Raw genomic sequence first — 25,730 nt, forward strand, 5'->3', positions numbered from 1 at the left:
CAAATTTGTCACCAAACTTGACAGGGTGATAGAATATTTGCACACATGGGCAGTATGACCCCCCCCCCCCCTACCCGAACAATATTGCAATATTGCCAACCTGTTGCTAACCTGTACTCCAATATTGGTTTGCAGATATACCATCAACAACTGCCTATATGGGACCTGTCACCACACAAAGGGTAACCGAGCAACAAGTCTCGACGATGCCCGCAAGCACCACGGAACGAGAACCTACCACCATTTATGTTGAGCTCACAATCTCGATCTTCCGCACCTCGGGGTCCCCCTTGAATGACACCGACATTCGAGTTGTGGATGACCAGGGAGAAGCCACTTCCTACAATACTGGGCAATACTCAAACACCATAGAAGTCAACAGGACCATCTCAACTGATGGATACCTGGCCATAATTGCATCCAAGTATGGATTTGCACCTAATGGTTTTCAGTGGCAACAGGGAGCCTCGACTGGTGAGTTGATGTGGTGTTTGCACTCCCTACCTCCCCCCCCCCCCTCTGTCAATAGAAGAGCTAACAATGAACATTTTATTGCCTTTATGTTTTGTTTCATACACTGCAGTTTGCAGTGTTTTTGTTTCACTATTTTGTTGTAGGTTTTGTGAGTTGAATGAGCCTTGTGTTTCCTCAATTTCGCAAAACATTATTATTTTTTTTTAATTCATTTGAAATTTGTAACCTGTGGTGTCAGAGTTGCACTAATCTCTCATAGATTGGATGAATCATCTTAAAAGCACAGTTTATAATGATCAGTGAGTTAGTTATGATTATGATACACCTTTCAATTGCGTAATTCCAGGAACCAGCCATATATGCGAACAAAGCTCCCTAGAACTTATCATCTGCTTTAGAAGCTTATGCCAATGTGGGGCAGTGTGTTATGCTTGGTTTGTTTATTTTTTGGAGGGCTCAATTTCCCCAGTTTTCTTTGATTATTGTTCATGTCCTCCATATGGTGGTGCTGGTGACAATTTATTTTTATACCTTGTTTGTGTTTTCAAGACATTACTATTTCTTGTTACCATTATATCTTAGAGTTACATAAGTTATTAAAGGCAAACTTTGAGATTCAAAATTGTGCAAGGCATGTCAAAGGTAGCTGTAAGTACAGTATGTGAGGCAAGGGTATTAATGACCTTCAGCAATTTCTAGTTCATTACTAATGAGTATAAAGTGATCATGGATAGGCTCTCCTTTTGAATTCATTTCTTTTCTTTTTAATATATTATGACATGAGTTTGTCCCTGTGCAATGCATTCTGTCATTGTTTGATCAAAAGTCAGGATGAAACAAATTCATAGGCTTTATAAAAATGTGCAATGACAGGCAAATCAGGTTGTTCAAAATATATAAATGGAGACAAGGAGTGGAGGTTGTATATCTGTTTTGATGTAAAATTTTCTACTTTTCATAATTATACATCTGAAACAGAATCAATAAATGGACTTTGGTCTTTGCATACCTACTCTTTTCTGTTTTGTGTGTGTGTGTGTGTGAGTGTGAGTGAGTGTGCGTCTCACACCATCTTCAGAGTGACTGCATTTTCAGTGCTCTCTTGTGTGGAAAGCACAACAGGAACTATGCAAATTTTTAATCTTCAAGAAGTGTGTCTTAATAAATTTGTTATCTTCTTTCTTTTTTCGGGTGTGGTGATGCACAAAATTGATGCTGATTTTTCAATATATATATATTATGCTTTTATAACCTCATTCATCAAGTTTCTCCACACTTTTTACCTAATAAAATGTGTTTTTTTTTTTTTGTACCCTATGCTGTGAAAGATGTTCAATTGAGGCTTATAGAGTTGACCGTTCTGCAGCTGCCAATTGTGATTGAGGCTGGTGGTTTCGTCGCAAACTTTGAAGCTGAAAATGGTGGTATGCGCCTTCATCTTCCCATAGTGACACTGTCTGATCTCTCCAAATATTAATGTTATAATTATAGCTGTCTAGAATTTTAGCAATTGTTTTCATTTGATACATTTTTCTTTTGGATCGTAACTACCTGTCTTTACATTAATATTGCACAAACATTTTGATAAGTTTTTTTTTTATATGGTATACTGTATATGCCATACATTTAGCGGGTCTAAATTTTCGCAAATCGGGACTTCCCGATGATTTTGTGAGTGGTTAAATTTGTGATCGTGGAGTACTGTACTGACCGGAGAAATGTATACGTGTGCGTCACATTCATAACAGGATCAGAGTCATTATTCCGCATGTCTTTAATTTTGCGAATAGCACCTGACTCACGAAATTCACGAAAATAAAAACCTCGCGAAATATTTGGCGTATAAAGTATATGAAGATAAAAGATGTTTTGGTGCTATTGATAATCATTTTCAAATTATTTGCAACCCAAGTGGAATTTGGACTTTTTTATTCTTTGCAATTCAAGTAAAATTTGGAAATGCAAATTCCTGTTTGAAGGAATCTACCATGGTCCTATGTGATAGATTATAAAAATCTGTGAAACTCTCTATTTTTAATTGCATTTAACAAGTAGGCTTACAACAGCAGAATGAATAGAGCTTGCTTGCACAAAATGTAAGCAAAGTATCTGAATGGACATTGAAATGTTTTCAGTCACATTCTTCTTGTTCACAAAATATGTGTTACTGAAAGGGCCTTCAAGATTTCCTCAGTCAACAGTACTTAGTCTGAGATATAGACACCTTCTTCAAACTTTTATCGTAGTGATTTTCCTAAGATTTTTGTGGGTCTAAGCAAGCACAGCTTCAATGTACCAAATTTGCCTTCACCATATGGCTATCAAATTCATCTGAATGAATCTTGCATATTGATGTACTGATTCGAATTCTTTGAAGCAGTAGAGTCATCCGTGTTAAAACAAAATCATTCAATGCTTGTTTGTATCAACATGCATTTGATATTTCAAAATTCCTATTTTGTCGGACAGCCGTGGTGCAGCTTCAAGCCCTGCAGCTGGCCTTGCAGAATGCAGGCTACGTTGGCTATGCAACCATTGATGGCCCGTCATCTTTCCTTCCTCCCGCCCTGTATGAAAATGAGAATGGAACATTAGTGAGAGTCTACCCCATCTCTGCTCTGGAGTTCTCTGTGCTCACAAACGATAACCTCACAGAGATCGACATGGTCGACGACATCGACTTCTCCCTGCCAATCTCCGAGGTGGCTCCGGTGGTCGAGGGGGACAGACTCCCAGCATATTTCTTTAATCCAGATACAGGTCTGTCAGCTTAGCAACTTTTTCAGTGTTTTGTGTTCTATCACAATTTTTATTTGCTTTTCACAGATGGACTTGCCTTATATTCCATACTGTGGTAGGGGAGGTCAATGAGAATATGAATGAAATTGATCATATGAAAATTAACAAAATCATGATAAGATAATGACACATTCTTCTGTGGAACATGTCTACAATAGGATTATGAGTGAGAAAAGCTTTGCTCGCTCTGTGTATCACTATGTTTTGTCTTGACTCCACGGAATTAAAAACAATTCATCTTACTTGGCCGAGCACAAAAAAAAAGAAAAAAGTGCAAACGTTTCCACTTTTACAGTATTGTGGAACATGTAAATTAGATCAAAAGAGGAAGTAAATATAACAAAGTTGATGCCATTTGTTGCTATATATTTCGAGATGAAGCCTCTAATATGAAGGATGAAAGAAAAATGTGTTTCCTGATGTTAAGATTAAGTGATATATGTATTCACTGGCAGCAGAAGGAAAATGGTTTGTTTTTCTAGTGTTTAAAATTTTGCACAAAATAACAAGATGGGAAATTTACAAGTGCAGGTTACCTTATTCAACCACCGATGTACTTTTAACAGGGCTCCAACTCTCTGACCTGTCCATCTCATCTTCTTGTTAAGGCATAAGTATAAAAAAGAGCAACCAACTGATATATAAAATCATTACCTTAAACTCTTTCTTTTTCAGGTTTATGGGAACAAAGAGGAAGTGGAGATGTTGTTCAAGGTTCTGACTCCAATCTTGTCTGGCAATACACAGCCAGTGCACCGTTTTCTTGGATAATGATTGCTTCAGACACCCCACCGCCAACCACTGTGCAACCCACTACTGAAGCAGACACCACAGAGACTGTGGCAGTTACTTCTTCTTCCACAACATATATACCTACCAACAAGACTACAACCAGTGGCAATGTTTCATCAGAACCTACTAGTATGACCCCAAATGTTACATCTGGATTTATGAACAACCAAACAACAACTGTCACCCCATACATGACTGGAAACAGGACAACACCCAGTGGCAACTTTTCATCAGAACCTACTAGTATGACCCCAAATGTTACAACTGGATTTATGAATAACCAAACAACTGTCACCCCATACATAGCCGGAAACAGGACTACAACCAGTGGCAACTTTTCATCAGAACCTACTAGTATGACCCCAAATGTTACAACTGGATTTATGAATAACCAAACAACTGTCACCCCATACATAGCCGGAAACAGGACAACACCCAGTGGCAACTTTTCATCAGAACCTACTAGTATGACCCCAAATGTTACATCTGGATTTATGAATAACCAAACAACAACTGTCACCCCATACATGACTGGAAACAGGACAACACCCAGTGGCAACTTTTCATCAGAACCTACTAGTATGACCCCAAATGTTACATCTGGATTTATGAATAACCAAACAACTGTCACCCCATACATAGCTGGAAACAGGACTACAACCAGTGGCAACTTTTCATCAGAACCTACTAGTATGACCCCAAATGTTACAACTGGATTTATGAATAACCAAACAACTGTCACCCCATACATAGCCGGAAACAGGACAACACCCAGTGGCAACTTTTCATCAGAACCTACTAGTATGACCCCAAATGTTACAGCTGGATTTATGAACAACCAAACAACAACTGTCACCCCATACATGACTGGAAACAGGACAACACCCAGTGGCAACTTTTCATCAGAACCTACTAGTATGACCCCAAATGTTACAACTGGATTTATGAATAATCAAACAACTGTCACCCCATACATAGCCGGAAACAGGACAACACCCAGTGGCAACTTTTCATCAGAACCTACTAGTATGACCCCAAATGTTACAACTGGATTTATGAATAACCAAACAACAACTGTCACCCCATACATGACTGGAAACAGGACAACACCCAGTGGCAACTTTTCATCAGAACCTACTAGTATGACCCCAAATGTTACAGCTGGATTTATGAACAACCAAACAACAACTGTCACCCCATACATGACTGGAAACAGGACAACACCCAGTGGCAACTTTTCATCAGAACCTACTAGTATGACCCCAAATGTTACAGCTGGATTTATGAACAACCAAACAACAACTGTCACCCCATACATGACTGGAAACAGGACAACACCCAGTGGCAACTTTTCATCAGAACCTACTAGTATGACCCCAAATGTTACAACTGGATTTATGAATAATCAAACAACTGTCACCCCATACATAGCCGGAAACAGGACAACACCCAGTGGCAACTTTTCATCAGAACCTACTAGTATGACCCCAAATGTTACAACTGGATTTATGAATAACCAAACAACAACTGTCACCCCATACATGACTGGAAACAGGACAACACCCAGTGGCAACTTTTCATCAGAACCTACTAGTATGACCCCAAATGTTACAGCTGGATTTATGAACAACCAAACAACAACTGTCACCCCATACATGACTGGAAACAGGACAACACCCAGTGGCAACTTTTCATCAGAACCTACTAGTATGACCCCAAATGTTACAACTGGATTTATGAATAATCAAACAACTGTCACCCCATACATAGCCGGAAACAGGACAACACCCAGTGGCAACTTTTCATCAGAACCTACTAGTATGACCCCAAATGTTACAACTGGATTTATGAATAACCAAACAACTGTCACCCCATACATAGCCAGAAACAGGACAACACCTAGTGGCAACTTTTCATCAGAACCTACTAGTATGACCCCAAATGTTACAGCTGGATTTATGAATAACCAAACAACAACTGTCACCCCATACATGACTGGAAACAGGACAACACCCGGTGGCAACTTTTCATCAGAACCTACTAGTATGACCCCAAATGTTACATCTGGATTTATGAATAACCAAACAACAACTGTCACCCCATACATGACTGGAAACAGGACAACACCCAGTGGCAACTTTTCATCAGAACCTACTAGTATGACCCCAAATGTTACATCTGGATTTATGAATAACCAAACAACTGTCACCCCATACATAACTGCAAACATATCCCGAAATGCAACAACTTCCTCACCACCTCCAAGACGAACAACACCACTGGCATCATCAGTTACAGCATCAACATCATTGGGAGGCACCACAATCACTGCTGTTACTGGTAAGATGGCAGTATCTACATTCTTGCATTAACCCATTCTTCCTGTAGTTCTCAAAGTGCCTTCAATGCCCCCAAACAAGATTCTTTTTGTAAGGTAACAAAGAATGAACATGTTGGTAGTCCACCTATTCGAAAACAGTCAAGTGGTACATGTGGTATACCCCCTATCCATGGTCAACTTCGTGTGCCATCGAACAATGGAAATAAGATCGGCCATGAATGGAGCATGCGCTGATGGACTCACAAACTATTTCATTATACACAAAAAATGTACCTGAATGGGGTCAGCGAAATCAAATATCTACTGAGCTCAACCTTGATTGCCATGTACATCTTTTATTCGAGTTTTACAGCTATGCAAGTGCACACTAAATAGGAGAAAAGGCACATAATACGGCAATACACACAGTTTTCATACAGAAAAAAAAGCAGACATCGATAGAAGAAACTCTAATCTTTCTATTAAAAGCCATTTTTCTGGGCAGCATAACACAAATGAACTTGAATTCAGGCCACGAATGCAAGGCACTCCTGTTGACATTTTGGGAACCTGGTATACCAGGTTCCTGTAAGGAATGGGTTAACTTTAAAATTGCCCTTGATAGCTAAAATGTTGCACTACTTTTTTCACCAATAGGCATATCTGCTGGAATGCTTTCTACTCCAATTTGCACAGATACCAATATCTGGAAAAATACTGCAAATCACTTTATATACAACCTAATTTCCCAAATTTCTATTGTGTCATCACAGCCATCATTTTTGACCGAGACATTGCTATCCTGGATTTTACTGCCCAGCATACTTAAATGTGTATATATATATATATATATATATATATATATATATATATATATATATATATATATATATATATATATATATATATATATAAACACACACATACATATATGTTGCGAATTCACGTATTGGCTCCAATATAACGAAGAATAAAGAAATAAACTAGTAATGCATTATTTTGTTTTGGTATTGACATTCCCCGTCGAGACTAAGCCCAAAGGAAAATACCCAGTGATTGTATATCCCATGTAATGTTATCATGAGTAGCATTTTTTTTTCTTGAAATTGATGAACTCATTTTGCTAGCAAGATTTAAATTAAGCCACTGAATTTAAAACAGACCAGAACAGGGGAGTAATGACAATATTCTTTGCTTTCCATACCTTTTGTGTTTAATGTTTCTATCCCATCAAATTCTAACAGAAGGACAAACTTCCACAGAGTCCTTATCCGAGGAGGACGAGACAGAAACTGTGACTAACACTGCTGTCACTGATGTGATGACCACTGATGACTTTGAGACCGAGACGGATGTTGGCGACATTGTCACCGAAGAAGTTGATTTTGAGACTGACAGTGGTATTACAACGGCGATGCCACCAGGCACATCAACTATGGAGCCTGTGACCACTCCCACGCCTCCGCCACCACCACCACCATCAACCCCACCACCACCACCACCGTCAACCACAATACCTGCACCTACCGACCTGACCACACCGATGGTAGCTCTTACCAGTGAGACAACAGAGCTTGTAACAGGTACTTAAATTGTATGTGTTTCAGAATGGTGCTTGTTATGTTCGGGAAATGGCACAAGAGTAGGGTTCCCTCTGTAGAGAATGCAGTATGCCATTTGAAATTAAAAAATGGTAGCTAAATGATAATGTCAAGACCCTATTGTGATTGTAGACATTGATCCTGTTCCACTCACAGACAAAGTTGCCCTTCTGCCTTTGTCTACAGAACATTTTGTATCTCCTAATTGTAAAACAATCATTGCTAGGTATGCTGCGCTCTTCTTCTGTTTGTGACTTTCCCATGAAAAAGATAGTACTAAAATGAATTCAGATGGTGTTTGTGCAAATTGATTTCTGTATAAACATAATTATTTCACTATTCCTCGTTGGTTTTCCTTCTACCCGCTTTGGCAGAGGCTAGTACAACCCAGTCCTTTTCTAATGAAGAAGAAACAGAGACTGTAACTGAATTTGTCACCATCACTCATGTGATGACTCCTGATGACTTGGAGACTGAAAATGGCACCACAGGCATTGTCACCGAAGAAACTGGATTTGAGACTCCCACACGTCCACCACCCCCGCCACCACCATCAACACCACCACCACCTCCACCGTCCACCACAATACCTCCCCCTTCCAACTTGACTACACCTCCGCCGCCACCGCCATCAACACCACCGCCTCCACCACGGTCCACCAACATACCCGCATCTACTGACCTGACTACACCGATGGTAACTGTAACCAGTGGGACAATGGAGCTTGAAACAGGTACTTATAATTCAGACTGGTCTGTATAAAATAGAAAAATAGCAATATTAAGCTTCCTTTTCTCCTGGAATACTGCCCAATGGTCCACATGGCACCAACCGTGCAGGAGTGTCTACAGTGCACACATTTGGAGTAGTTTAAGCTAGGTTGCACCAATTCAGTAGAATATGTACCCTGCTCTTTGCAATGAATGAATGAATGAAGCGGGATCTGTCTTGTACATGGCGTGTGACTCTGTCACACACCGGGCCTCTATTTTATGTCCTATTCGAGGAACAGAGTGTTTCACCTCTTACTAGAGGGGAAAGGTATGATAACGCGCAACATTGCCCAGCAAGACTTGCTAGGGTTCGAAATCAAGCTTTGAACCTGAGACATCTGAATCAAGGCAGTTATGCTGCTCACTGAGCCATATTGCTGCCTTTACAGACCATTTGCGCTTGATGGGAGAATGTCTATCTCCATAATTACCAACTTCAGTGTTGCATATACCTGACCAACTCACTTTTGATTTATCATTGTGTAGTCCTTCTGCAGTATAATAGATGAGGATATTTTTATTATCTACTCAAAGAAAGAATGCGATTATCTTTCTCTCTAGATTGATTAATTAGATTTTGATGTTTCTAAGTTGATTTATGTATATCTGTTGATTTTGAAAGATCTTAAAGATTACCGTGTCTTATTGTGAGTTTATAAGATATAGATTGGGCTGTATTATCTTTTCATAAGATCTTTTCGTAAATAATTAAGATATCAGTTGTATGGACTATCAAGCTCTGTTTTGTAAGGCTAACAAAAAGTAAAATTGTAAGCTGAATGAGAATCTCACTAACCAAATGTGACCGTGCACCTCAAAACGAACATAAAGTCGCACACACTGATTTTGCGTGAGGACTGAAAATAAGTGAAATGGGCCAACCTAGCCGAACTTGACTTTTTCATATTTTCTGAAAGAGCGGGTCTTCTTTTACATTATGCTAAAATTTGGTATCATAAGACGGACAGGAAAGTGTGTTTCTTTAGCAGTTTATCTCGAACATTTTTGGTATAATAGTGTGATTAGGTGTGTCTTGAGAATCCCTTTTTCATTTCTGAAAAACCTTGTCCTCTCTCTTCACTTTCAACTCTAATAACTTTTGAAAGGATAGTGCTACTGCTTTCAAAGTTGGCATTGATTATGGACAGAATGTGTTAATGAGGCATGCTTAATTTCAGTTTAATTTCATAATCCCTTCATTATTATTACTCTGGTGGTTTACTTCCTCTTTTTTGTCCCATTCATCGCACAGCCAGCACGGGTTGGCAAAGATTAAGCGCTTGAATAGACACTGTACTTCAGAGCGTCTTTTCTCAGTTCACACTTTTCCTGAGTTTGTGCTTTCTTTCCAGTATATAGATAGGTTAGGAGAGTCCATTTGCTTTGAGTTATACATCATTTTAAAGCTTAAAGTCTGCTCTTTCAGAATATGGTCTTAACTAAAAATTCATGTCTGGCGACTTTTTGTTTGTTTTGAGGTGCAGGGTCACAAATGAGATTTTCAACATTGAGCATGTTTAGCCCAAGGACAAGGTGCACATCTATTGTCTGTAAAACACAAAGTTTATCTTATCTTGTCATGTAGAAAAGGGTGATAATAGATAGGTCTGTTGTGCTCTATTCTGTCAATGACTTTCCCACAAAAGATGGTGCTACAATGGATTAGTCTTGTAAAATGTAATCTCTGTAATGTAATTATTACACCATTCTTCTTTGGTTTCTCCTCCACTCCCTTCAAACTTTGACAGAGGAAATTAGAACAACCCAGTCCTTTTCTGATGAAGAAGAAACAGAGACTGCGACTGAAATTGTCGCCATTACTGATGTGGTGACTCCTGATGACTTGGAGACTGAAGACGGCACCACAGGCATCGTCACCGAAGAAACTGGATTTGAGACTCCCACACGTCCACCACCTCCGCCACCACCATCAACACCACCACCACCTCCACCGTCCACCACAACGCCTCCCCCTTCCAACCTGACTACACCTCCACCTTCCAACCTGACTACACCTCCGCCGCCACCGCCATCAACACCGCCACCACCACCACCACGGTCCACCACACTACCTGCACCTACTGACCTGACTACACCGTTGGTAGCTCTTACCAGTGGGACAATGGACCGTGTTACAGGTATGTTTTAGAATAGTGTGTATTGATATAGAAATCGCACCCAGAGAGAATGTATATTTCCTATCACCATATAACTAACAGTGTTATGCATGTGCCTGTCCAACTACTGTACTTTGACTCGTGTCGTCCTTCTGCAGTATAACAGATGAGGAAAAAATGTAAATATTTTTCTCAGATTGATTGGATCTTGATTTCTCAAAGTTGGTTTTATGCATATCTTGTTGATTAAGATCTTGAAGGTAATAGTGACTTATTGTAAGTTTATGAGGTAGATTATCTTCTCACAATATTTTTTTTTTGAAATTTTCAGTCTGACATAAGTTGCATTGACATGCACATCTGTCTTTATGGGGACGAAGAAAAAATAAAGATTGTATTAAGCTAGACAACAATCTTAAGACCCAATTTTAAGCATTGAACCTATTATCTATATGCTGACAATTTGCCCCTTTCTTTTTGTTTTGTTTGTAATTGTCAAGTAGAACAAGGTGATCATAACTAGAAGGTATGCTGTACTCAACAATATTTCTAGTAATCGCCCTCAAAATGAATCACTTATCTTAAAGGGACTGTACTGTACTGGTTGAGGTGAGGATTCAGCTTGTAACGTTTTGCGAGATATTTAGAAACCACTCTATGAAATGTTAAAGAGCATACAATTCTATGGGAATCAAAAGTTTATTTGATGAAAATCGGTTTTGAAATGACCGAGATCTCAAAACAAGGTAAAACAAAGAGATCCTGATATAAGTCGTGGCCTGTCAATTTTATTAGGATCACTTTTTTTGGATATCTCAGCTAATTTTCATCAAATAAATGTTGAATCCTTCTTGAAATTACATTCTCTTTCATATCTCATAAGAGGTCTTTCATTATCTCACTAAAAAATGTTACAAACCTGATGTTAGGTCTCGACCCAAACTATACGATCCCTTTAATTTAGAGTCTCAAGTATACCTTTACCACAATTATCACATCGTTCCTCTACTTTCCTTTCTACCCCCTTCAAACTTTGACAGAGGAAGTTGGTACTACCCCATCCTTTTCTGATGAAGAAGAAACAGAAACTGTGACTGAGTTTGTTGCCATCACTGATGTGATGACTCCTGATGACTTGGAGACTGAAACTGGCACCACAGGCATTGTCACCGAAGAAACTGGATTTGAGACTCTCACACGTCCACCACCTCCGCCACCGCCATCGACACCACCACCACCTCCACCGTCCACCACAATGCCTCCCCCTGCCAACCTGACTACACCTCCACCTTCCAACCTGACTACACCTCCGCCGCCACCGCCATCAACACCACCGCCACCTCCACCGTCCACCACAATACCGCCACCTTCCAACTTGACTACACCCCCGCCGCCACCGCCATCAACACCACCACCTCCACCACGGTCCACCACAATACCTGCACCTACTGGCAACCTGACTACACCGATGGTAACTGTAACCAGTGGGACATCAGAGCTTGTTACAGGTACAATATGTTTGAGACTGGTGTGTATAGTTACAAAGAGAAATAGCACAAGAGAGATTGTGTAAGTCAGTCTGTAGTAACTAAGACTATTCCTTCTTCTAAAATACTGCGCAGCATTCTGCACAGAAGCAACTTATATGCAGGTGTAAGTGCATGCACACACATGCTTACAATGTCTGGCGAACAACTTCCCTGGGCTATACATACCCTGCTCATTTCGATGAATGATTGAAGCAGTATATAGGGAATACATGTATTGGTTGCCTCTCTCTCACATACAGAACCTCCATTTATGTCCTATTTGGGGGACAGGTTTTTTTTTTTTTTTGCCTCTTACAAGTACAAGTGTACTTGAGAAGACAGCATGATAATAAACAACATTGCTCAACAAGACTCCCTATTGGCTGTTTAAACCCAATCTTCAAACCCGAGACATTCGATTGCAAGGCAGATATCGTCGCTGGGGCGACAAGACCTCTTATCTACAAACTGTCAATTGTTCAGGAGAGCCAAAAAACGTGGTGGCCAAAGTGCTATAGTGAATGGGATAGCCTATCTTTTGACATGCCATGGTGGCTTCATTTTTTAGTTTAGACAGCTAGGGTTTGGACAGGACATCACTTGACTGATTATTTGACCATTAATTCAAAAAAAGTCATATCACCAAAATTTGAGATGCAAGGTCTTGTCACCCCAGCGACGATATGCTAATGACTAAGCCACCTCGCCACCCTAACATGCCATTTGTGCCTATCAACAGCAATGTTGCATGATATGCCTTACCTACTACCTTTGACTCATTATTGTGTCATCCTTCTGTATAGTGAATGAGATGTTTAATGTCTCCTCCAAAAAAGAATACCTTTCCTCTAGATTGAGGTATTATATTTTGAAATTGCTGAGTTTGTCTATGGATATTCTGTTGACATCCAGTTTGGATCTCTGTAAAGAGGAATGTGTCTCTTTGAGAAGTCCAGATATACATTGAGCTGTACTATCTTTTGCAACATCTATTATTTAAAAATTGTCCATCAGTTCTTTGGCCTTCCCATCTCTCTTTATTTGGGAACTAAGGAAAACTAAAGAATTTATTACCTCACTGAGAATTTAAAGTCCCAAATGCAGTTTGCAACATTCAAGGTATTCAAGGTAATCATTTGCTGACTGGATCTGCTTAGCTAACAATTTCCAATGACTATCCAAGCTCTACTTTTTCTAAAAAATTTTCTTGAGGCTTTGTAAATATAATATCTTGTCTATTATAGCTATGATATGTCATTGTGCTTTTTAATGTTCCTTTGCATTCATAAGATAAATGATATACATACTTGCAGAGAATCCTGATTTGTTTAACACACAGTCACATTATTCTGCAGAAGCCGTCTATCCTCGGCTGCATCACTGCCTATTTTAAGGATTCATAGGGATTCAGACATGTCCAATGTATAAACCAAATCCTGTATATCTTTGACGTCCTTTTGAATAGTGGTGACTGAAGAGGATATGCTGAACGAAACTGAAGCGAGCACTGAAACCGTTACAGTACTGGCCACCGACCTCCCAGATTCGGCTACTGCTGTCACGACTGAGTCTTTCACGACATCAATGCCACCAACTTTTGTCACCGCCCAGCTGAGAATCGCGGTTGCTGATAGCAACGGTGTGCCTCTCCGTGGTAGCAGCATCCGCATTGTCGATAGCGATGGGATGGTTGTTGATGTAAGTACGGGAAATAGCTCCGTCATGGACAGGAATTTTACGCTGCAGAGAGGCGGTCGACTGGGGATTATTGTCACTTTAGATGGCTTTGCACCAAGTGGCTTCCAGTATGTAGATGGAGAAGAAACAGGTGAGCTATGACCTCCCTCTCATATCTGTAATTTTATATTTTTGCATTCTGCCTCATCGTAGAGTTGTTTTGGTCTTATTACCTTCGACATGGGCATTGCGAAGTGTGATGGAATGTTCCATCATAAAGTCTGGCTGTTCAACAATTTGGCCTGTGATATGATTTTTTTGTTCTAAGCCATCAGCTTAGCATGATATTCCTTTGTGTAGTGATTTTACCTTTGCAGAGTGAAGCCGAGCTGTTACTTCTATATTCTGATATTGCCAGTGTTTGTGGATAAAATGTTGTTGAGACCAAAAGGGTTTACAGTCTTTACTGGAATGCTAGGTGGTGCAGTAGCTTGCCAGCTCTTATCACATTTCAATATACTTGGGCAGGTGCCTATGGGAAACACATGTTAAAGCAAAATCAACATGTATTCAATGGGTTGATGTCACATACATGTATTTCCATTGATGTCTCATTGAAATCCTATAAATTCATATCCTGTGGATTACAGTGTTGTTTAGAATACAGTCCCTTGTTATAATTTACAACTGACCTAATGCAGGGCTGCCAATTTTAATATTAATATTTATATAATGTTTAGAATGTGCAGTATTCATTAAAATAGAACATCATGTGTTGTGCTGATTTTTTTTTAAATTCAATTTTCATGCTCAACTTGTGCAATTTCCTCAATTCTAATTTGATTTTTTTTCCATATTCCTGTGCCTATATAATATATGTTATTGATGATGATGATGATGATGATGATGATGATTATGATGATGATGATGATTATTCTTTGTGTTGGTTTATCATAATTGCAAAATTCATACAGAGAATGGTTGTGAAAGTGAGGAACTTTGCCTGTTTCTTCCTCTCTTCACTGCCCCTTTGGGGAAAGTAAAACACCAGTTGCATAGACACTTTCACATATGATATTTTGGCATATCATATCAGAAAAATATAGAATGAAGATAGTTTCTGTATTTTGATAATTGGTATTAGTCATATAAAATTTAGGCTGTTTTGTTAACTGATATGTCTCTCATCTCTTCTGCAGATTACTCTATCTACCTTAAGCCACTTCGAGAATCCCCTGTCACTATAGAGGATGAAGTGGCAACCGTGCTTTTTCCACTAATAGGTGAGTTGTGTGCAGTTTTCCTTGTTATTGAAGTCGTAAGAGTGAAATGATTTGTAGTGAGCTGAAGCTGATATGTAGCAATTATGTTCATTGTGTTACGATCAAACCTGTCTAATAGGACAAGTATGTTATTATTGAACACCCATAAATGCAGACAACACTGATAAATTCAAAATGTTAAACATGTGAGTTGATTTATTGTAGGTAAAGTTTACAGTGAGACTACAGTAATTAAGTTCAATTAAGGAGATGAAAGACATTATTTTACATCATACATACATCATACAAGTACTTGCTAACATAAACATATAGACAATTTTACCAGTCAAGTTCAAGAGTGATAACTGCTGTTATTGTTGCATTAGGGATGACAGAATGTGTGTAATTGTAATATTTTTCATGGCCCTGCAACACAGATGATAGAGTTCGTTTCATCAGCCTCGGTCCTTCCTTGGGACGAGTGGAGGTGTTCAGCGATGGAGTCTGGGGTCTTGTGTGCTCCTCCTCCTGGGACCTGACCGACGCGAGGGTCTTCTGCAGGAGTCTCGGCTTCACCGACGCTGTGTCTGAACTCCACATCAGCACCTTCGGACAGACCCTGGACGGTTTTGTTTTGGACGGCGCTGACTGCCTGGGTTTGGAGGTCAGCCTGTTCGACTGTCCCAACATCAGCCTGGGCATGCCGGACTGTGACGCTGGATTCACGGCTGGTGCAAGGTGCACAGATGAAGGTAAGCAACAATCTGAAGGCTTGCTGTGCATGACTCTATGAATATGACAGTGTATTCACTTCATGAAATATGAATTTATTGCGCAATGATCTTACAATATTGGAGCAGAAGGATTCTGATGTATTAAACTTGTATGTAAATGTACAAATTCAAAGCACTGTCACAGACCAAAGGCTTCTCGAATGTCATATGTGCTTATGTGGTGTTTGCCTTTTCAAGGTTTTTCCTGCAAACTTTTGCCCAAAACACTCCTACAAAGTTTGAGTGTATGTGTGCAGAATGGAGTAGAAATAAAATGACAATGTTTCTGACCGTTACTTCCCTGTACATATCAATCCTCAATACACAGAATCACATATCTGTTGCATGAAACATAATTTTTGTGTTTACTACCCTGAGAATTCGTGCATTTCTCAAGGATGAAATTGCGTACATTTGCGTACAGTTCCTTGAAGTTTTCTGTGTATTAAGTGTAATGTTTTGTATAGTATGTTCTAGCCATTTCATGCTAATCTGTAATTATAAGAAAATTCTGTACATCTTCCTATCCCCCCCTCCACTCAATTCACAGTTTGTTACTATGCTGCAAAGTTTTTAGTCAAACATCTTCATGCTCAGTAACTGAAAGATTTCCTATAAATTTCATTTAATCTGTATGTACAATGCTTTGAAATATACATAGAATATTATGAAGATGGAAGACACATTTTGCTTTTAATTAGGCTGTTATACAGACTTTAGTTTGATCTCTATGTGATAATTTAGTTGCATCAGTATGACTTTCAATTGTCATTGTAATTTAACATTCGACCTACATTGTAAAGTGATTGGGATAATGTTTCTGCTTTTTTTTTCTCTTCAGTGTTTGCACAGTCCTTTGCCACATTTCCGGCCAATGCCACGGCACTGTCAGCGATTTTGCCACTGTCAGCTCAATATGGGCTATCTGGTGGGGACACGAGTGTTCTACCAGAGCTTGTCACTGAGGGCGATGATGGTAATCTGGCTGAATTCCAGTCTCTTGGGGGACTGTACTTCACCCTGAGTGACAATCTCAGTGCTGAGATAGACGCCGGTCCAGTTGAGGTTGGCATCCAGATCTTTCCTGCCGACGGCATTGCTGATGGAGACAACATCACCGCGTTTTTCTTTGATGAGAACACAGGTTAGTGCTTCTGTCCCTCGTGTGATCACAGAAGCAGTGACTGTCTTGGTTTTTGTCCGTGCCTTTCAATTAATACTTGATGCATGCATTAGACAGTTTACTTGTTAGTTTACTATTTAATTAATGGAAAAAAGTTTACTATTTAGTTAATGGAAAAAATACTGTATTTCAAGTATTTTTTTCTTTTGCCTATCATTTTGTTATTTAATGCCTGTACAAGAGATGTATTTTTGTTGTTGATGAAAATGAAATAAGTTTGATTCAGTTCAATGCAATTCATGTGAGGAAGGTAGAGAGAGTCAAACATTTGAATAAATGTGTATATGTACTGTTGGAATTGCTGCATTTATGAAAAATAAATTCTACATATGTGTTTGAAAATTTTATTTCATATTGATTTCCTTTCCTATCATTGCATTGCAGGGTTGTGGACTGAGGGAGGATATGGAGTCGTCTCACTGGATAACTCATCCTCAACTCTGATTTGGCGCTTTAATATACCAGCCTCTGTGTCATGGTTGGTTGCTGGTAAGCGTGTGCCATCAGTCTCAGAAGCCACAACAAGAGTGAACACTGCCACTGTGATGCTCAATGCAACTACTCCATCTGTGACCACTAAAACTTTGATGGATAATATGACAGTCACAGCTATTCCCCCTGTCAACAGTACAGCCACAACTACCTCAGTTGCCAATATGACAGCAACATCTGCAACAGCATTGTCCAACACAACTGCTACCACTAATTTACTCTCTAATACAACTGCTACAACTCGCGCCGCTGTCAATGAAACATCTACAACATCAACACCACCGGCCAATAGGACTGCCACAAGTGTACAGCCATCTAATTCTACAGCTTCAACCATGATGGCTGTCAACCAAACAAGTAGCACACCGGCACCTGTAGAAAGAAGCACTGCAACTATGCAGATTGGCAACGCAACAGTTACCACTGTATCACAAATCAACATGACATCAAGATCCACCTCGCCATTCACAGCAACACCAGTTACAGAAGCGCGAGGTAATGCCACTGTCACAGATGGTCAAGGTGTAAACACAACAGAGGTTTCGACTACCAGATCGGTCAACGCGACCGTGATGCCTCTCTCTAATGCGACAGAAGCACCACCGGGATTTGTTCTGGCAATTCTCACAGTGGCGACCAGAGATATAAGCGGTGCACCATTAGGTGGTGTCACCATCGCATTCAGGCTGTTGAATGGGGAAACCACGGAGGTCATAACAGACGACTCCACCGGAGAGGCTTCGTTTGCTGCAACGATACCTGTAGGCGATCGCATTGCTCTTGTCGCAAGCAAACAAGGCTATGCAAGCAGTGGTCGCCAATGGCACACAAGCAATAATCCAAGTGAGTATCCAACTCATTACTTCAAAGCTCAAATTGAAACTTTCCCTACCATCCTAATGTCTGTCGTGAATGTATTGTAGATGGGAAAATTTTCACACGAGCAATTTTATGCACTCTGCAGGGTAAGATGAGTGCTTCTTATTCGACAGAATCAAATCATAGTATTAGTAACAAGCTAAAGAATGTGCATGCTTTTATTTTCAAGCTAATTTCATGTCATGTGATACATGCAAAAATTTCAACACCATGAAAATGTCCACTTTTACAGTATCTGTTCTATGTATACTGTCACACTTTGTGACTGCAAAAATACCTGTTGTATATATCTCCTTATTACAGTTCTTTTGTTACCAACCAAACTTCACTTTAAGAGATGCCATTGGTCATTTGAATGATTGGAATAACAAGCCTGATCTTAAAACAGTCTTCCATCCAAGCATTTTGGCAATGAGAAAAGTTAAAGCATTGATTTCAGTTCCCTTTATTTCCCTCTCTATTTGTGCTACTTCAGTTCAAGTCTAAGTGAGGAAGGAATACATAGAGTGTGGGTGCCATAGCCATATGTAGGAAATTTCCATGAGGAGGCACCAGGTCTTTCCATGCCTCTATTTCCTCTTCATATATTTATCATTATTATCATTTTTTTTTTTTTTTTTACAATTTCCTTTCTTTCTTCATATTGACATTGTAAGATAAAGTTACATCATGACTGTATTTCATTTTTGGCAGTGTATTCTTTAAGATGCAGCTACTTTTTTACCATACAGTCCGGGAAGACACTGGAACCTCTCAGGCTACAAAATTAAATCAAATTGTTTATGGCAGTGTATTGACCTAATACGTAAGCTCACCTACAAAACATATTGCTTGATTTGCATTGTGCAACTCCATTTGCAGTGTAAGGTGACCTTTAAAGGTAAAGTGACCGTCACCAGGGTAAAAATTCTGAATTCTTATTGTGAGATACCAACATGTTTTGATATTATTTCTTCTGTTTTCTATCCAGATTTGCTGATAGTTCTCTTGGAACATGAAGTCTTCCCTGCCAACCCTTCAGGAGAATATACATTCTTTGAGGCTACTGACAACAGTGAGTTTTTTTACAGAGATTAGAGTACACTGTATTTGTTTTCATGAACAAAATCCCTACTGTATGTTTTAATAGCTGTAAGACATTTATGCAATGTGCAACTGTATCATTGTCTCATCAGTTGTGCGGGTGTGAAAACTCTGCTTAAACAGGAGGCAGAAGATGTAAATGAGTTGGCTATCACTGACATTTACTGAAAGGTGTTTATTGAATAATATCCCTTGCAGCCCGCATGCTGAATTGCGGACATCTTACAAAAATCAGCATGAATACATTCAAATATACAAACATACATTAAACAATATTAAAATTTGCACAATAGAGTTAACTTTTACCATTAACAAAACAAAAAACAAATAGCACAATTACAATTTTTAACACCTCTGTTCTTATTTTCTGTATCGTTTATACAAATAGCCTTACTGAAAATCAACTTTCTTTTCATCTACGTGTACTCAACTTCTTCTTCATCTTCTCCTTTTCCCCTCCTTATACACTTACCATCCTCTTCTTCACTTTCCCTCCTTCAACCTCTTCTTATTCCATGAAATTATCATTATCATAATCACACATATTTGTCATGGTAAAAGATAGATATCAATGGTCGTTCTTCAATGTGCATTTTGCATTTTGCTGTAGATTTTTTTTTTTAGCCGATTCATCCAACATATTACCTCATTTAAAGAGATCTCCGATGATATTTGATAGTGTTATTGTAAGTCATCTGAGATACTGCTGCAACTACAGCCCTTCTGTAAGACATATGTGCCTGACATAACAGAAAAATCAAATACCTGCTGTTGTGAGTGATATTAAGCTTTACATGCCAATGCAATAAATCATTTAGATTAAAAAAAATGCACTAAATTGTTGCATTTTCTCTTTCATGACATGTTCCATCTTGCAGGGGCCATCACAATAAACATAATATGTAATATATGACAAAAGTTACAAAACAAATAAACAAACAAACAAACCCTGTTCTCATTAAGGATTCACTTACAAAAGAAGGGGAAAGAAAAGGTGCAAGTGTAGGGGGGGGGGGGGAGGGAGGGAGAGGAATGAATCAAGAATGACCTGGTTTTAGATTTTATTCTAAAAGTATCATGATGCATGGCCATAAATTAACATGAATATTCATTTCTGTTGTCTTTACTTCACTAGGTTTCAATGCATATTCTATAGATATTATAATTCATCTAAAGAAAAATATTTGTCTTTCATCATTGTGATTTATCTGAGCTAGAATTGCAATGACAGTTCAATACTAAAGATGTATGTTCCTTTATGCGCAGCATAACGCTATAACACGAAAAGGAAATGCATGCTGCCTGAAGTGATAATGTCATCGTTCAAAAACATTTTTTGTCCAGATACTGGAGAGGGATTTGTTGGTGTAGCCACCGTCGTAAGCGATCACCTTGGTGGAGATAATGTTACTGTCGCCATAGCATTGTTGGTTGGGGATCATGAGGCGATACCGCAAACTGTCCGTGAAGGTGCGGACGGCAGCCTCGTCAACATCGAGAGTCTGGTCGCTGTGGAGCTGTCCGTGCGAGATGCCAGCGGGGCTGATGCTGAGGGTGTGACTGACGTCATATTCAGTCTTCCTCTAGGTTACTCTGACGAGTTCAGCACTGGAGACCAGATAGACGCATATTACTACAATGAAACCTCAGGTGGGTCACAATTGTGTCCTAGATGAGGATGGATGCACTTTTGGTGAATAAAAGCTTGGATGAATACAAAGCCACATCCAAAGCTGCTCTCTGATAAGGTTTTGTCCCTGCCGAACGAGTTCGAGCAGGGGACTATGAAACGGGCTCCGTACGTGTGTGTGTCCGTGTGTGTGTGTGTGCGTCCGTGTGTGATCAAAATGTTCAATTTGCTACTTCTCTGTCATTTATGAGCCAATTTTAATTCGGTTTGCTTTATTTTTTTTTGATGTTGAGTATGTTTCTTTTTTTTTTCCTACTGAAATTTAATTAAGCATGCTCAGTATATGCAAGTGTCAAATTTCTCAACCATACTTCAATTTTTATGTGGAAGATATGTTTCGTACTGTACAGGAGTGTGTTTTTTTTTAAGGTTATTTTTTCACTTCTGTATGTTTTTCTGTGTGTTTGTCTCTCTATTTGTCTGTCAGTCTTTTTGTGTACAAGATAACTCAAGAACAAATGAATGAATTTTCATGAAAGGTGAATGGTGTGGTCTTACTGAGGTACGAAAGGAAATTTGGGGTCATGAGGTCAAATTTCATAGGGTGTAGATGTCTCTATACTGCTATGTTTGTGTTGAAGGTACTGCCCTTGGAAATGGCAATATTTGATTATTATGACACTGTTTAGTGGAGGTCTGCTCTCTTGGGGTGCTCCTCTAGTCGTTTTTATCAACAGAGGTTGGCAGGCCAGCTCAAAGCTATTTAGTAGTGACAAGTATATAATATATTGATATCAAATGTTCATTTCTTTGTGATCACTATCCATTGCATCCTGCCTACAATTGTAAACGGACCAGGTTTGTGGATTCAGTCTGGCAGTGGAGTGGTCTTTGTCGGCAGGGGTGGATTGCGCATCTGGTACTTCAATGCACCGCACATCACGTGGTGGATGGCCGGGCGGGAAAATATGACAGTCTCCACAACCATTCTCACTCCAACAGTAACAGGTAACTTTATGCATTGCTCGCATCTCATACTGTCATCTTATTCTTCAATGCAGGGTGCTTCCATAACAACAAACACAGTTAGAGTGTAGCAAAAATCTTTCTACAATGGAGTAAAAATCCAGGCCCCCAAATTTTTATCATTACAGGTAATGCAGGGTGCTTCCATTTCAATGAACAGAGTAAAAACTATGACAATATCTAGTGACAATGAAATAAAAAGTCAGGTCCCCAAATTATCACCATATTACAATTTATGAAGGAAATTTCCCTTTTGGTTGCAATGAAATATCAGTATAATGAAAAAAAAAAATGCCGGTCCTGATGACTTCGTTATAATGGAAGTCACCTTTATCTGTACTGAAAAAGTTTGGTGGGGCAATATCAGATCAGCGTGTGGTTCTTGGTGAGTAAATAAGTCTGTCAGTTAGCATCAAGTTCAAGTTTTGCAGAGCAATCTTATTTCTCCCTACAGTTGAGTCCCGTAGGTGTCTATGGGAAATGTGTGGTGTAGCGAAATCAGTCCATCCTAAAGTAAACACAAATAGTTGGTGCACAGATGTTTGCATTCATATGTAAAAGGGGTAGGTGTGCAAGACCCATTTTTGCTAGTGATGGAGATATGTTGAAATGGTACTTGGCATACGATTGAAAAGAAAGGAACAAAAGAACAGTGATGGAAAAAACAAAAGGGTATCTCAAACTTTTGGGGATTTGAGTAAGTTTGAGTGAATTCAAGGTACTCTTGCTCATATGTTGATCTTAAGGTGATAATATGAGGATTTAAGAAAGTGCATTGCCCTTGAAACAAAGATGATATTCAAAATATTGCATGTTTTCTTCACCCAAATCAATGATATTTTGCTTTTCACACTGTGATTGCTTCATTGAGAGTCTTTTTACTGTTATTGTTTTCATTGAAAGTGGCCCAAAACTTGTGTAAAAACTAAACAGTAAGAGAAATACTGCAACCACCTGTTCAGTGAATCTTTGTCAATCCTGTCTTCTTTCTGCAGAGAGTCCAGGAGACACGTTCCTTGGAACACTGCTGACAGAGATTCAGTTCTGGGTCATTATCGCCATCTGTGTGTTGATCATCCTGCCTCTCATGTGCATCATCAGTTCCTGGCACTGCTGGACTTGGTAAGTCATTCATTGCCTGGTATCCTAATGGAATTAACATTTGTAGGTCTCAATCTGAAAAAATTAAACAAACGACGATGGCGACAACACCTACAAAAACAAAAAACAAACAAACAAAAACAAAACACACAAAAAAAGACCAGATGTTTTCAGAATGTCAGCCTGAAGCATTGCTCTTGTTTTGGTGTAGAAAAAAAAATAATATGATACTAAAGAGGAGGCTATTCAGGTCTGCTCAGCAAATGTTAGTGGCTTTTGTAAGCATTCCCAAGGTAGATGATATCAATCTGTTTATCTGAGAAAGGGAGTTCCTTTAAAATGCTATAGGTACTATTATACCTGTGATTTCATATTTACATGACAATAACAAGTGATTTTAGGCGTCTATATCGATTATCCATGCACACTGATTAACCTGTTGTGGACGAGTCCCGAGTATACTCAGGCAGGAGTCTGTTGTAGGAAAATTAGTTCGTCCTTAAAGGGGTAAGAGTAGATTAAGTTTGTGATACTGTACAATAAACTCATTGCACAGTCAGAACGGTTTGATCAAGACTATCAAACTCAGTATTGAAGACAAGTAAAACTTTTTTCATCCTCATCTGGGCAGACAAAAAAGAAAGAGGTATCAAGAGTACGATATCTTGTATCAAGTGTCTTGGTATGACTATCCCAGTCGCAACACAAGATGTGAACACACCTACACACCGCACACTCACATAATGCAGGGCTCGACACTAACGGTGGCCCGGTGGCCCAGGGCCACCAAAAATGGAAGTCGGGCCACCAAATTTCAAAAAAGGGCAAATTTGGTGGCCCGCCTCGAGCCACCAAAATTTTTTGAAAAGTATGTCAATAAATTTGTAACTTTTTGCACCGGAATTGCATAAATGCATGCAGTGAGTGTGTGACTCGTAAAAAAAAGGACTTTTAATGTTTTTTATTGTTTTTGGGGGGCCACCAAATTTTTCTCTCGGGCCACCAAAAATTTGAAATTGATGATTTTGGTGGCCCCATCAGGCCGCCAAAAAAAAAGTTAGTGTGGAGCTCTGCATAATGAGTACGTAAGTAACCCGAAGATCTATTGTTTTGTTATTATGAATGTCTCTTGGGCACCTAGGGCAGTAGATACACTGTAAGTTGGGTATCTCTGAATTCTAAAAGTCAGTGCAGTGATTTGCTCAAAACAACACCTATTTTTTTACATTGCACACACAGCCGGAAAACGAGTCAAAAGAGCAAAATCAAATTTGAGTCAACCCGCGAGATGACGGGGAGAAGACACGATATCGGAGAAGACAGGAGTGGTGCAGACAACCTCACCTTTGAAGATGAGGAGGCTGTTGAAGCAACTGATGACGAGGCAGGTGCATTGCCCCTGAAGATCGACGTGATGGTGAACTATGAGTATACCACTGAGCCAAATGTTTATGAAGAGACCTCATTCAGGGGCCAGACAGAAAATGGAGGCACGGTGAGAGTCGATGTAGAGGATGAGGACATGGTATTGGTGGATGATAAGAGTGTCAATACAGAAGATGGGAATCTCATATGAATGACACCATAATTTTCATTGTTGAATGAAGTTTAAAAAAAAAGAAGAGAAAATGTCAAGAAAATCATCCCACCCTTGCACAAGCAGTTTTATCATGATTGCCATGTAGGGGTATAGAGATGTACCCAGAGTTAAGACATTGCTCGATATATTTTTTTTTTCTCTGGTGGTTCATTCAGGCCACTACTAAAATTCTTTCTATCTGAAATTTTGGTGGCCCAAAAATGAAATGCAGTAGTCTGAAATAAACAGAAACACAACAATCCATTTTTTAATGTAAGTGCTGATTGGGCCACCAAAATTATAGACTTTTGGGAAATTTGGTTGAAGACATCAAAATTTTAGTGGCCCAGGCCATCACTGTCTTTGTGTTATGTAATTGTAATTGACTGTCTTGTGTTATATTGTCTTTGTACTTTATCTTGATTGTCATATTCATGTGAATAGAGAGAAATATGGAACATATTGTTGTATAAGTTTATTCACAATCCATTCTTTTATAAAAGAAACATTTTTTGCTGACTTATGTATCAGTAATGGTGTAATTATTTCATGAAACAAAAGACGCTCATGATGATTGCATGTAGTTCGATAAGTATTTCTCTTTTTCTTTTTTCTGGTCATTTTGTACAAATGCACATT

The 25,730-nt window shown here is 39.2% G+C and overlaps 1 protein-coding gene across 1 annotated transcript in view; it reads left to right on the forward strand.

The window, feature by feature from the left end:
• Window positions 1–25,088, forward strand: part of LOC140243574 (uncharacterized) — an 82,249-nt gene extending 57,161 nt beyond the window's left edge. Inside the window, exons 29-46 of the mRNA XM_072323240.1 lie at window positions 136–474; window positions 1,803–1,898; window positions 2,944–3,234; window positions 3,949–4,175; window positions 7,728–7,968; window positions 8,361–8,720; window positions 10,509–10,800; window positions 12,081–12,385; window positions 13,872–14,234; window positions 15,283–15,366; window positions 15,783–16,097; window positions 16,960–17,262; window positions 17,686–18,636; window positions 19,643–19,726; window positions 21,100–21,405; window positions 22,244–22,393; window positions 23,407–23,533; window positions 24,752–25,088. Of these exons, the coding sequence (XP_072179341.1) occupies window positions 136–474; window positions 1,803–1,898; window positions 2,944–3,234; window positions 3,949–4,175; window positions 7,728–7,968; window positions 8,361–8,720; window positions 10,509–10,800; window positions 12,081–12,385; window positions 13,872–14,234; window positions 15,283–15,366; window positions 15,783–16,097; window positions 16,960–17,262; window positions 17,686–18,636; window positions 19,643–19,726; window positions 21,100–21,405; window positions 22,244–22,393; window positions 23,407–23,533; window positions 24,752–25,088 (5,171 nt within the window). The remainder of the gene's footprint in view (window positions 1–135; window positions 475–1,802; window positions 1,899–2,943; window positions 3,235–3,948; window positions 4,176–7,727; window positions 7,969–8,360; window positions 8,721–10,508; window positions 10,801–12,080; window positions 12,386–13,871; window positions 14,235–15,282; window positions 15,367–15,782; window positions 16,098–16,959; window positions 17,263–17,685; window positions 18,637–19,642; window positions 19,727–21,099; window positions 21,406–22,243; window positions 22,394–23,406; window positions 23,534–24,751) is intronic.
• Window positions 25,089–25,730: the final 642 nt, after the last annotated feature.

The sequence above is a fragment of the Diadema setosum genome, chromosome 20 (assembly GCF_964275005.1).
Source record: "Diadema setosum chromosome 20, eeDiaSeto1, whole genome shotgun sequence".
Taxonomy (NCBI): domain Eukaryota; kingdom Metazoa; phylum Echinodermata; class Echinoidea; order Diadematoida; family Diadematidae; genus Diadema; species Diadema setosum.